The sequence below is a fragment of the Juglans microcarpa x Juglans regia genome, chromosome 4S, assembly GCF_004785595.1.
Source record: "Juglans microcarpa x Juglans regia isolate MS1-56 chromosome 4S, Jm3101_v1.0, whole genome shotgun sequence".
NCBI lineage: Eukaryota > Viridiplantae > Streptophyta > Magnoliopsida > Fagales > Juglandaceae > Juglans > Juglans microcarpa x Juglans regia.
In genome coordinates, this window is record NC_054601.1 from 15200360 (window position 1) to 15215057 (window position 14698).

Genomic DNA, 14698 nt, shown 5'->3' on the forward strand with positions numbered 1-14698 from the left:
GTGACAATGTATTGACAGCTTATAAATTAGTGAATTATCTGAGAAATAAAATAAATGAAAAGAAAGGGTACATGTCTCTTAAATTAGACATAAGTAAGGCGTACTATAGAGTTGAATGAGGATTTTTAGAGAGGATCATGCTCAAATTGGGGTTTGCAACCAGATTTGTTAATCTAATTATGGAATGTATTAAAACTGTCACTTTTTCAGTTTTAGTTGATAGGAATGCTCATGGCCCCATTTTGCCTACAATGGGCATTAGTAAAGGAGATCCACTTTCCCCTTCCATTTTTCTCTTTTGCACTGAAGGTTTAATAGCCTTATTGAGGGATTTTGAGGTATATAGGAATTTGATGGGAGTGAAAGTTTGTAGAGGAGCTCCAATGGTAACACACCTCCTCTTTGCTGATGATAGCATACTCTTATGTCGAGCTGATGTTGATACAACCGGATTTATTTAAGGTTTGTTAGATAAATATGAAATAACTTCTGGGCAAAAGGTGAACAAAGGGAAAACAGCCATATTTTTTTCAAAAAATGTGGATGCTATTAAACAAAGAGAGCTGTTGCAATTATGGGGCGTTAGTACTTTTCAACAGTATGACAAATATATAGGGTTGCCAAATTTTATTGGGAGATCTAAGGCTCGAGTATTTGAAAGTATTAAGACAAGGGTGTGGACAAAATTGCAGAGTTGGAAAGAAGAACTGCTTTCTCAAGAGGGTAGAGAGATTCTTATAAAAATAGTGGCCTTACCCACTTACTCAATGAGCTATTTTAAATTACCTTTGATTTTGTGCTGGGAACTTGAATGATGGTGGCAAGGTTTTGGTGGAGACAAAGGAGTAATGAGAGGAAAATTCATTAGTTAAGTTGGAAGAAATTATGTGTCCAAATTTAGAGGTGGGATGGGGTTTTGGGATTTACACATGTTTAATATGTCATTATTGGCTAAGCAAGGGTAGAGGTTGTTGCAAAATGAGAATTCACTGATGCAAAGAATTTTTAAGGCCAAATATTACCCTAACTGTACATTTTTCCAAACTTCTTTTGGCCCTAATCCTTCCTATGCTTGGAGGGGCATTTTTTAAGCAATGGAATGGCTTTTGGAAGGGTGTAAGTGGCGAGTGGGAAATGGTGAAACAACGAAGATTTGGAATGATCCTTGGTTAATTGGCCTTAGACTCTTACAGCTTGCTTTGGATAGCATAAATGGGACAATTGTTGTTGAAGAACATACAGTGGACAGTTTAATAAATGCTACTACTAAAACATGGAATGCACAGTCAGTAAGAGCTCTCTTTAATCCAAATATAGCTGAGGAGATCCTTAAGATTCGATTGTTACCAACTCAGAGTTTGGATATATGAATTTGGGACAAGGAAGCAAATTGCAAGTTCTCTGTCAAGAGTGCTTATAAGTTGATTCAAAATTTAGTGGCCAGTTGTGATAGGGAATCATCTTTGCAGATGCAAGATAGAACTCTATGGAGGAGAATCTAGCACATGAAAGTTCCCATGAAGATTAAGACTTTTGCTTAGAAGGCTTGCAAGGATATATTGCCAACTCTCACTAACGTAGGAGGAAAAAAATTGATGTGGAGGCTCAATGTGGTTTTTGCCATGTTCATGAGGAAGATACTAGCCATGCTATGCTAACTTGTTCTACTAATTATATTTTGTGGCAGAAATTCCTCCCAATGTTACAAACTTTTAAATCCTCCTTGAGTTTCATTGAAATTGTGAGAATGATTATGATGCAACACAATGAAGCTAAGTTAACTATATTTTTTATTCTGTGTTGGAGCTTATGGTATAGGCGAAATTAGTTGCAGATGGAAAACAATTTGACACAACCTGTTCAAGCAGCTGAACATGTTTTATCACTATGCAAAGCTTTCAATGATGTACAAGCAACAATAGCAAGGGATCTGCATAAGTTTTCTACGTGGCAAGCTCCCCCGGATGGGTTTCTCAAAGTAAATGTAGATGGTTCAATTTTTGCTAATCTGAGGAAAGCTGGAGTTGGGATTGTCCTACGAGATACAAGTGGAGGAATTGTGATGGCTGCAAGCAAGAATGAGTTAGAAGTGGATGAGGCAGTCACAATTGAATTCATTGTTGTGTTGAGAGGGCTACAGCCATGCCTCCCACTTGGTATTCCAAATTTAATTATTGAAAGTGACTGTCTTAACGTGGTTCAGGAGCTGCAATCCACAAAAGATTTGTATGCAAGTGCTGGTAATTTCATCAAATGAAGCCAAGGATCTGATGAGGCATTTCCAAGAAGTCAGAGTTCAACATGTTAACAGGCTAGGGAATGGGATAGCTCACTCTTTAGCTAGACATACTTGGAACGCGTTGTTGATATCAATGTATGGTGGGAGCAGATCCCTTCTTTGGATAGTCATGCACTATAGTTTGATACCAATTGATGTATTGTTGTTATTTTTGATTGAATGAAGTTATGTTTAAAAAGAAAAAATTACTACAACCTTTCTTATTGACACACCAGATCATATATCGTTTATATAGAAGCCTATCACATTAACTTATATTAAAAAAAATTGCATTATAACTTTTCTTTATGAATGAAATGGATCCTATAATAAACTATGCGTTGGACGCTGAATTTATAAATAGTAAAACTTATCTCCCAGTATATCTAATAAACTTTGCAAATTGAGTATTATCAAATTAAATTCAAGCTGTATGTAGAATAATCTATTTAGATTACACCTTGTGTGTAGTACAGCTTGCAGATGCCTTAAAGCTATAATTTGGCTCTCAAACGTTAAAAAATAAATAAAACATAAGGAGAAACGACACTGAGGGAGAGAAGGGAGGGACGAAGAGACATAGATATGTTGGGATTGAGAGATGAGATAATTTATGAATAGTAATAAAATTTGTAAGTTAAAATTTATAAATAATAGTAAATTGTAGTGAGATTTTACCTTTCGTAGATGTGGCGCCCCCAATCCCCCTTATATAAATACACAGGGATCGAGACGTCAAGATGGTGACAACACGGTCACACATCCCAACGAAGTGCCAGTGTATGTACATGCAACAGTGTACAAATAAAATAACGCAGCGGATAGTCAACTAAGTACCAGAATTTATTTACAATCAAACATCAGTAAAGATTTAAATAGCAGTTATACAGTCATCTATAAAATAATTTACAATAGTTTTAGATATACAAACGAGTGATCCCAGATCACTCCTCAGGCAGAGCCGTCTCCTCAGGCTCGCCCTCCTCCTCCTCAGCATCAAAATCTGCGTTACCACAAAATGGTATCGCAGGTAAGTATAACCCAAACAACAACGTAATATAAAATGCATTAAATGCAACTAACATGCATGCACATGAAAAATATGCATTTTCCACAAAACATCATTTTCTCCGAAAATGATAATTTTCCAACACACACCAAAATCCCATTTTGGTCCAAATTATCCGTAAAACATTTTCCCAGAAAATGATTTACCCAAAAATCAACTCGCACTATTTTCCTAGAAAATAGTGCATTAATTCCAAATGCACCATGCATTATTTCCATATGCACCATGGCCTCCCCTATGGACCATCCGCACGTCCTGGCTTCGTAGCTGTGCTCAGTTCCGCGCCCAGCGCGTACATGGCCAAGCACCCACACTACGCAACGAGCGATGCCCAGTTCCGCGCCCAGCGCGTACGTGGCCAGACATCCTCTAGTCCCCGCCAGCAGAAGGACCACGGAGTCGGCACGAGACCATCTCGTCCGATTCCATTGTCGCCCGGCGACAATCCAGGGGACGTTACTCAGTATATTTCGCTCCCGAGTAACCAGAGGAGCTCCACCGAGTTAATGCCCCATCTCGGCTTGGGGTCGTGATACACACGCACCAAAAATATTATCACATAAAATCATAGCTTTTCAAATCACATGAACATGAATGCAATACACGAAAACCCAGTTTTTTTTTACAAACATGATCATGCATGAAATAATGAAATGCACATGTACCAACACAATATCCAAACCAACAATTACCAATCCAATCAAATCCAACCAAACAACTCCAATCACAAATCCATCCGACCCTCGAACTCCTCGGACTCAGTCCGGCATGCCAAATATACAGTGAAATGAGTTAGTGCAAAAATACATTTAAATTACGAAAGTTCTTTGGAGAAATACTTACAGTGCAATATAATAATTTCCGGAGGATCACGAAGCTGCAAGTGGTGATGTCTGAGCAACACCACAGTGTAAAATACACTGTGGCCGTGGGTCACAGATACCCACTTTTCAACGAGGACAAACGAAGACCCAAAAATGGTAGGGTAGGGCCTAGAGAGGTCGGTGAAGCTAGTGGTGGTGGTGGTTTGCGTGGGTGGCGGCGCAAGGGGTGGTTTTAGGCCAAAAATGTGCAAATCGGAGATGGACTTGGTGGGGCTTCACCGGTGACGGATCGGAGCTGGGGTTGGGTCCAATGGGTTGCCAAGAGGTCGAGGATGATGTGGTAGAAAGATGGTGGCCGGAGGTGGCGCGACGGCGGCGCAGTGGTGCATGGAACGCCACGGCTTCAATGGGTTCGTGGTGGTTAACGGCGGCAATGGAGGAGCTGGAAATGGAGGGGGGTGATCGCCGGCGGCAGGGGGAGCGGTGGAGCCAGGCGGTGTCGACCACCGCCGGCGCACGGCGGCGGGCTGGGGGAGAAGCCAACGCACGGCGAGAGAGAGAGAGAGAGAGAGAAGAACTCGCGCACCCGGGGAGGAAACCGGGAAGAAGAAAAAAAAAAGAAAGAAAAGAAAAGAAGAAAAGAAAAAGAAAAGGAAAAGAAAAATAGAGGGAAAAGAAATGAGGTCCAATCCTCATAACTTGGGTCACAAAAATGATCCAACGGAAACGATTTCAAAACCTCAAGTTAAATAAAAAAATTTAAACGTAATGGTAAAGTCAAATTGAAATAATTAAATCCCACAGTAATTAAATAAATATTAAAAGCAATTTAAATGCATAACAATAAATAAATATTAAGAAAGCACATAAAAAATAATTTTCACCGAATAAAAATCATGGAAATAAACTCATTCAAAATCCAACCAATTTTAAAATACGAGAATAAAATTTAAATAAATAAAAATAATCCTTTAGTAAAAATACACTAAAATGCGGGGTGTTACAGTAGAGATTTTGTTGAGAAGTAGGGGCTAAAGAGTATTTTTCTAGTTTCTTATTAGAATGGTTAATATTTCGTGTATAAAAGAGATGTATTTCTATTTTTTTTTTAATAATTTATAAATTGATATGAAAGAGTAGTACTGTTATGTCGTCCACATTAGATATTGGGCGTGCCTCTAATGTAAATCATCTATTTTTTATTTTATTTTTTATTTCAAATATTTTTAAATATGTTAAAATATTTTAAAAAATTAAAAAAATAATACATGAATAATCATTTTTTTAACTATTAAATAAAAAAATTATTAAAAAAATGTCAAATTGAGAAAACGAACTCTCATTTTTCAAAAGAATATTTAGAATGTCCGACGAATAAATTTTAATTTTTTTCTTACACTTCCCCATTTATGAACTCGCCAAAAGAAATCCGTTTGCGGACGACGCATTTCTATTTTCTTGATGGTGTAATGCTTACGATTGTGAATGCGTAAGAGTCCTGTTGAATAATTATTTTTAAAAAATAATAAATTTATAATTTATAAAAAAAATTAATTTTTTAACGATAAATTCTACACTGTTTTTTAAAACACTGTCCGGTTGCACATTTCACTGAATGTACATTACCCTTTCTTAATACTTCCCAATTTTCTTTTTCTTCTGAACTACTTCGAAACCGACAGGCGACGGCCGACGGGGTTGGTGTAAGGGTGCAAAAGGACAAGAAGGAGAGGGTGGACGAATCATTAGGTGGGCAACGTTGCTATTACATTATCAAGTCAGCTGGTCAGCGTTGGCTCCTCCCCTTTAACGTCAAAAGAGGGTGGGTGGTTCTTGAATTTGGGTACCGAATTCTCTCTCTTCTATATATAATAGTTATGTGAGTGATGAGATGCAAATCAACTTCCCTTTTACACTTGCGAGTGGAGCTCTGCACAAGCATAGCCCATCTTGTGCATCAAAATCCCCTTATTACATTTTCGTCATCTGGGTTGTGCGCGCGCGCGAGAAGTTAAAGTCTTTGACATGGCGGAAGTGGACAACAAGCAAGTCATATTCAAAGGGTACACAGAAAATATCCCGGAAGAATCAGATATGGAGCTCAAGGTTAGCAAAATTAAGCTCGAGGCTCCAAAAGGGTCGGGAGCTTTTCTGGTCAAGAATCTGTACCTCTCCTGTGACCCTTACATGAGAGGCCGTATGCGTGATTTCCGTGACTCTTATATCCCCCCCTTTGTCCCCGGTCAGGTAGTCCCATCATCATCTCCCCACTCTTTACTTACAGTAAAAATATTCAAAATTCGTGTTCCTGTTGTGACTTCAAAAAAAAAAAAAAAAATCTGTTCTTGTTGTGACTTTTTGATGTTGTTGTCTCATTGTTTGGATAGTTCTTTTTTTCTTTTTCTGCAATATCCCATTTGGTGGTTTCATTGTTTGATCGAGACTTAATTCATTGTCATGATCCCAAAAACCCATGAATATTTACCACAGGAGGAGCATGTCTGGTCCTTACCCTTTCGTTAAAGAACCATTTCTTACAAAGTAAACTCATCTATGACTGAATTTTACAAACAATTGCCTGATTTCTTTATGTCGAGGCCGGGACATGGGGAGAGTGAGCTTTGCCTTTTGCACTAACGGTTATTCCCAACTTTATTTCTCAACTGATAAGACAAAAGAAGATTCCAACTAGTATAAACCTGAGTTCTCACTGATCTTGTTAAGTTGTAATATCTAAGTGATGAAAAAATTCAATTGTGTTAAAACAAAGTCTGAGATCGATGGTATTATGAAAGTTACTGTTTTTATGAATTGAAAGGAAAACATATGCGCCACGGTGATCAAGATGCAAAATCTTGAGTCTTTTTTTTTTTTTTTTTAATCAGTCAACAAATTAAAGGTAAGAATATGAAACAAACTGAGGAAAATCGTTAGTCTGTTTGTTCTTTACACTTGTTATATAGAGTAAGCACTAACTTAGGATTTCAATATTGGCTTTTATCCATTTGTAACCTGGTAATGAAGAATGAACTGGCTTGTATTGATGAACACCTAATCTCCATGCACTGAATGTATGGTAATTCGACTTTCACTACATTAACCTCAGAAATATGGAGCCACAATTTATGTTAATTGTATTTTTTTTAAACAGATTTTATTCACAATTGAATAACATGATACAACCAGTTCAAACTACAGAACCTTCAGTAAGTAGACAGAACAAGTAATTAGACCAACTTAGAATCTATTAACACTCTATTGGAAAGAAAATCTGGGTATGAATGCATTCATTGAGCCGTATCTTCCACCCTTTTAGCATGTTGCATTCTGAGATGTGCTGCTTGGTTACCTTGCCTCCCTACATGCATAACATCATAACTCTGGAAGCATATTAGAAGACGTTGAATCTCCATAATCAAAGGCCCTTGAGACGTAAAATTGGGTTCCTGGGATTTTATAGCTTCAATAACAATCATTGAATCCCCTTCCAATAGTACTCTTAAAAATCCCAACTGTAAAATCATTTGTAAACCTCTTAGGGCAACTAGAGCTTCAATGTCATCGACTGAGAAATCCCCCACTTCCTGTCTACTAGCAGCAAACAAAACATTTATAGTTAATTATGCCTAGCTGTTGTAAGACATTTATTGGTTCTATTAACGATTATAGTTAATTCTGAGTATTTAAGTAATTTAGAATGTTCATCTCCGTGCACACAATGAAGAATCATTTATGTGTTCATCCTTTACAGTTCTTTCATCTATTAATCATGAACAGACTTTAGGTCATCAGCACTTATGTTGATCAGCTATATCTGAGAAATCATGCTTTTCAACCTTCTTCATGTCTATCTGCACCTCTAAAATCAGTCTAGTGGTGATCAGTATGGTAGCAATCAATTATATTATAACCATTTTTCTCATATTAATCCTTGGAAGTAGGATGTCAGTATCGGTCTCTATTGTTTATATGATGGGACATATGCCCAATTGATTTTGTGCTCTACAATTTCCTAATAATGATGTGTTCTGATGAAGCCCTTGGAAGGATTTGGTGTATCCAGAGTTCTAGATTCTGATAATCCAGCTTTCAAGCCTGGCGATTTAGTTGCATTGATTACTGGCTGGGAAGAATATAGCTTGATTCACAGAACCGAGCAGAGTAGGAAAATTGATCAAGATGAAATCCCTCTCTCATACCATCTTGGTCTTCTTGGTACTGTACTCTGACTTCAATATCCATCATATTTTGGGATTGCTTCTCTTTCACCTGAACATACATGGAAACATATTTTACAGTTCTTTCATATTCTTTTAGTTATCAATCTCTTTCTCTGTCATGCATTCTCACTTACTCTGCCTAAAAGGTCCATGCAACAATTGATAATCCTAATGGCTTATATTATGATAAGTTAGGACCTCAAATACTGTCCAAGAATGACACTTGTATAGAGGAATCTCAATGCTATAATACATGCTTGGATGTTTCTTTGTGGAAAATTTTTCTAAATAAAATAAACTGTCAATTTGGTACTGATGGTTGGGGTTCCTCTTATTCTCATGAAAAATGGTGAAGCACTAGCACCTTGTGCCTTTGTCCACGGTTTTTGTCCAAGTAACAGAGGTGCTCAACTTTGTAGTCTGTGCTTTCCCTTACCAGATACGAGGACCCACTATTGCATATTTGCCTCAGTGTTGTGCGTAGTTAAGCAAGCAAAGCTCCTTTTTAGCGTGGCTTTGTCATTGGCCCTAAACAAAATTGTCCAACTTAACCATGGTTCTTTCTATTAATGGAGTCCAAATGGGCATAAATAATTTAGGCAAACTCATACTGACAGCTGCTGCCTGGTTGCTCCCATTCCAGCTGTCAAACTTATCTAGCAACTCTAAACACATATATCAATTCCTGAACGTGATCTACATTATGTTTTTGAAAATTGATATCTGCTTTATCTAGAGGGACAAAATGAATTTCCCGGGAGCTATGCTTCATTGGACTACTAAGAACATTGTAGCTTCAGTTTTCCCATTCAATTGACCTGAATAGAAAGAATAATGTGTGGGGGAGTGGGTTGTGGGGGCTTCACATTGGCACTTTGGAAAGAGAACTGACTACTAATCCTGAAAGCTTAAGCATAAACGAAATGGTGAACTCAATCATTAAGGAATCATTTACATCTTCTCTCACTTGCTGGACGAAACTCCTCTAAATAAATCGGGGTCAATAATTGAAATTATTTTAACTTGACTAAGGTAAAAAATGAAGGCATGCTCCAAACTCAAGAAACGTGCCTTGATGGTATGATGTATTACCAATAATCTCAAAAGCTCGAGTTTATGAGAAGTGATAAATTTAATCATTTAACCATTATTCTAACATGAACCAAAAAAATCTGTTGAAGCAAGGAAGAAGTTGTTCTCTCAATCCATGACGATGTCAAAACCCCACTCATTAGTTAATTAGGTATTACTTAAGGTCGTTGTGTACAACTCTATACTCATGGCAATCCAAAAGTTTCACATTTTTTTCCTCTACATGTGATGTCAATTAAAAGTTAAGTTTTTAATATATGGAAATAAATTATCTTATAGTAAGAGTTTGCTTTAGTCATCTGAAGTAATCACTAAAAACTGGAATTCCTTTTATACAGGCATGGCAGGTTTTACTTCATATGCAGGATTCTTTGAGGTCTGCACCCCTAAGAAAGGGGAATTTGTCTTTGTATCTGCAGCTTCTGGAGCCGTTGGTCAGCTTGTTGGCCAACTTGCTAAGTTGCATGGTTGCTATGTAGTTGGAAGTGCAGGCACAAGCCAAAAAGTAAGCTGCTTTATTTTTTTTCCTGATATTTTATTGTTAATTATTGACGGATTTTAGGAATGATCTTTATCTCGAAAAAAAAACTTTTAAAAAACGTATTATGCATTGATTTTCTGCATTTGAGTTGGACTCCTTTCCGTTTAGACGAGTAGAATGACTTAAATGGGCCATATCAGGTTGATCTACTGAAGAATAAGCTTGGATTTGATGAAGCTTTCAACTACAAGGAAGAGCCAGACTTTAATGCTGCACTGAAAAGGTTAGTGATGAGTTTCCAAGGATGAACTATGGTAAAGAACTTGTTTTAAGAAAAGATGAAACCTTCTTTTCTTTTCCTTTTTGTTCAAATTTCCCCTTTTATTTTCCCTTGAAATAATTCAGTCGCAATTCATTCTTTCTTTCTTGGCTGAAATAGGTACTTTCCACAAGGAATTGACATTTACTTTGATAATGTGGGTGGGGACATGCTCGATGCTGCACTTCTTAACATGAGGATTCATGGCCGGATTGCCGTTTGTGGGGTGGTATCCCAGCAGAGTTTCTCTAAGCCACAAGGGATTTTTAACTGGTTCAATCTCATAACAAAGCGCATCAGGATGCAGGGATTCCTGCAACATGATTACTTGCACCTATACCCACGCTTCTTGGAAGATGTCATCACTAACTATAAGCAAGGGAAAATTGTTTACATCGAAGACATGAATGAAGGCTTGGACAGTGCTCCAGCTGCCTTTGTTGGGTTATTTTCTGGCAAAAATGTTGGCAAGCAGGTCATTCGTGTCGCACACGAATGATTATCTACTGGAGTGATTTCCATTAAGATTGTGTTATGTTAACATAGAGCCAAGAAACTTGCTTCTAGTTTATGAATCCAGAATAGCGAAGTTGAAATAAATTTAGAGCTTTATGGCTCTGACTGAGAGGATCTTCCATGGATATTATTAATGGATCACTTGAAATAAAAATGTGTGGTATCATTACTGAGTTTGTATCCGGTTGTGTCGTATCATTACTTAGTTTTTCAAGATTTTATGTTCATGATTCAAAATATCGAAACTTCTTTTTCAATCTTTTAATATCATGTTAAGAGGATGAATAGAGCTTCTCTGAAAACATATACATAATAAAACTATGATTCATAACACGAAATACATGACGTGTAGTACGAAAGAGTGCATATTTATACAAGAAAATGAGAACACAAAACTTATATGTGAAGATTCTCGCACACAATTAATACATTATGAGCCCGTTCGGATAGGGGGTGAATCTCATTTCACTTCATCTTATCTTTTCTAATTTTAACTAATAATCTCACTACTATTCAGAAACTATCTTAACCAATCTCATCATATCTCACTATCATGGGCGTATATGTTCCTTAACAATAACAAATACCAATAATTGTTTGAGTCACCCTCAATGTTCAACTTTGCATGGTGGTATTTTCATCTTTTGGAAATGAGTAGTGGACTGAGACGTGAAAAAAGTGAAAACAGTGATAAATTTTTGGCTTTGGTCCGTGCAATTTCTGTGAGATCCTTCGTATTTGTAGCATTGACTCTTCGTCTTTACCTTTGTTTCGATTGAGCTTCATATTCTATGCAATTCTTTTTTTAAAGAATAACCTGATCTCGTGTTTCTAATGTTGAGGTGCATTGATCTGTTTCCTTAGTTTTTTTTTTTTTTTTTCCTAAGCAAGATTCATTCATTGATATTATAATAACCTGAAATACAATATGTTCTTAGGTAAAGTATACAAATAAGGAAGGAGGGTCATTTCCACAATGAAAACTTAAAGGACATTGAGGAATAGAAATGAGGGATATGCTTCCATACAGATGGTTGGAAGCAGCCTATTGCGCAATGCTATGCACACATTCATTTTGAGATCGATATATTTTTCACAATTTTTCAATATTCAAAACTGCTCAAAAGGTGCTTGATGTCCCTGATAATGGATTGCATTTTCCAATATGTAGGTTGCTTTGCATTGTTTGTGGCTTGAACAACCTGCTTTGAGTCTCCTTGAATGAAAGTTTTCCCTAGATCTCTGTCATGTGCTTCTTGAATTGCTAACAGGGCTGCTGCAGATTCACCTATATTTGGATTTGTGCTGTGCAAAAATGCAGTGTTTACAAAAACCTGGGTTCCTGTTTCAGTTTGGCAGATTACTGCTACAACACTACCGTAGCTTCGAACTGCAACATCAAAGGACAACAAAAAGAAACCTTCGGGAAGCCGTCCATGCAGGGAGATTGTCTCTTCATGATACTGTTTCAAAATCCATGCTTATTTGTGTTCTTTACAGGACTTGAAAACTCTTGAAATGTATTGATAAATGGTTGGGAAAAAAGAGTTATGAATGACCTGGTTCCTAATAAACCAAAGGATGTCCATGTCCAATGTAGCAAAGAGTTGGAATTCATGAATTTCATTTTCTGGAATGGCTAGTTCTATTTTTGGGTTGAGAATTGTTTTGATCTAACAAGAGATTTCAGATGAAGCAATCTGGGCAGTTTTTATGGGCCATTTTGAATGTCTCCAAAGAATCCTAAAGAAAGGGCAACTAAGAAAGAGACGTGTGAGACTTTCCTCCCTTACATTGCACAGAGGGCAGAGAATTTGCTCATCTTCTAGAGAAAGAATTCTTTTTAGAAGAGATCTAGTTGACAAGATGTTATGAAGTATTTTCCAGAGAAGGAGTTTTAGTCTATCTTGCATCTTTAACTTCCAAAGTTTTTTCCAGATTTCATTAGGTTGAGAAAGGGGATCATTATGAAAATTATTTATCAGAGCTGCATAGGCTGATTTGACCGAGAAGTTTCCAGAGGAATGATGAACCCATTTGATTTTGTTCTCCACAGCTGAATAGTTGTACTGAGAAATAGAGATTTTTTGAATTTCATTAACAGTATCAGCAATAAAGAGGGCTTGGAGGAGAATAGTGTTCCATCTCCTTGGTTCTTCCAACATTAATTCCAAGACTTTTAGAGTGGGGTCAATGGAAGGAATGTTTTGATTCGGTTGTGGTGAGAAATTTTGCAAAGAAGGGAACTACGGGTTAGACCAGGCTCTGGCTGTGATGCCATTATTAATATGCAAGCAACAACTTGATTTGATGAAGTCTCTTTGTTTTAGGAGCCCTTTCCAAAACCAGGAGTCAGTAGGTTTGGAGTTCACATCAAAGAAAGGAGTATTTCTCAAATATTTGTTAACCAAAAAGGTTTTCCAGAGACCACTGGAATTGCTTATAAGGTTTCAAGCAAATTTTGAAATCAAAGGCTCTATAGAAAGAGAGATGTTTTTAAGGCCTAATCCTCCTAAAGATTTAGGTTGACAAATGGATTTTCAAGATTTGGATGTGTAAGCTTTTTTATTGTCAGTTCCCCACCAGAATCTTCTGAAGGAAGCATCTATTTTTTTTTGTGGAAGACTTTGGTACCCACATAGTAGACATGAAATATGAGGGAATAGTACTAGCAACAATCCTAATAAGAGTTGTTCTACCAACTTGAGACAAAATCTTTTTTTTCCAACCTTACAGCCTATTTTGGATCTTTTCTTGGATATCTTTGAAAAAAACTTCTTTTGAGGCTTGGATGAAAAGGGGAAGGCCAAGGTATCTCAACTTTGGTGGAGAGGATTTGAAGCGCTAAGAATTTCTTTGATCTCTTCTTTGATTTTATTGTGAGTGTTATTACTAAAATGAATGGATGATTTTCCAAAATTGATTTTTTTGACCAGACCAAGAAGAGTAGATTTCAAGACATCTTGCAAATGCTTGAGTAGAATTAATAGTTGTAGCACCAAAAAGTATTAGGTCATCAGCAAAAAGGAGATGGGAGAGGATGGGACCTCTACTTGTGTAACACCCCGCTTCTCCCTTCTGACGTAAGGCTCTTTCTTTCTGACGTAAGCAAATTTCGAGAACAGAATTATGCAACAGCCTGCCCTTCTCTCTGGCGACTGCGAACCTTGTTATGCGTGTTGAACCTCAATGGCGTGATTCTAAAGATATTATGTGACTTTTAAAGTACGCCCAGTATTTTAAATGTATTGGAAATATTTATATGAGGTATTTCCAGTATTATTGAACTAAGCTTGATTTTAAATAAGACAATTATAATATTTTTGAAGAGTTCCAAAAATATTATAATTGTCGGAAATCATTTTAATATTATTTATTAAAATGATTTTAGTTATTTAAAATATTATGAGATCTAAATTATGCTAAAAACTCTAATTAATTTAAATTGTTTTATTCTCTTAAAGATATTAAATAAGATTTCATCATTTTATTAATGATAAAGGAATATTATTTTAGAAACTAAAGTTTAGTTTAAATAATATTTTACCTTAATTCCTCTCAGTGGCTTTAATTAAGTCAATGTTTACGCATTTTCAAATTAGTGTTTTAATCATCTACTGTTAGATCGTTTTGTAGATTCCAAGATAAAGGGCTTGGATTAAATACCCAAGCCCCTCTCTTTCTTCCTCACTTTTCCCTTCCTTCTCTCTCTCTCTCTCTCTCTCTCTCTCTCTCTCTCTCCCTTACATCGCACGCTGCACGCCCCCTCTCCCTAGCCGATTCTTCTTCTGCCTTGCCCAGCGCTGCCATGCGCCGCCCGATCTCACCTCCACCACCAACGGCCTCCTCTCACACTAGCAAGCTTCCACCACCAAAGCCAGCCCCCTACGCACAGCCCT

At 37.0% G+C, this 14698-nt stretch overlaps 2 protein-coding genes across 2 annotated transcripts; both read left to right on the forward strand.

Moving 5' to 3' along the window:
- Positions 1 to 1834: 1834 nt before the first annotated feature.
- Positions 1835 to 2257, forward strand: LOC121262066. Its single transcript, XM_041164498.1, has one exon. It carries the CDS (start codon positions 1835 to 1837, stop codon positions 2255 to 2257), a length of 423 nt encoding a protein of 140 aa, XP_041020432.1.
- A 3564-nt stretch (positions 2258 to 5821) lies between these two features.
- LOC121262612 (2-alkenal reductase (NADP(+)-dependent)-like) lies at positions 5822 to 11036 on the forward strand. The gene is made up of 5 exons (XM_041165162.1): positions 5822 to 6418; positions 8209 to 8386; positions 9822 to 9988; positions 10165 to 10247; positions 10404 to 11036. The coding sequence occupies exons 1-5, from the start codon at positions 6197 to 6199 to the stop codon at positions 10780 to 10782; spliced, it is 1029 nt and encodes a 342-aa protein (XP_041021096.1). The 5' UTR covers positions 5822 to 6196; the 3' UTR covers positions 10783 to 11036.
- The last annotated feature ends 3662 nt before the right edge of the window (positions 11037 to 14698 follow it).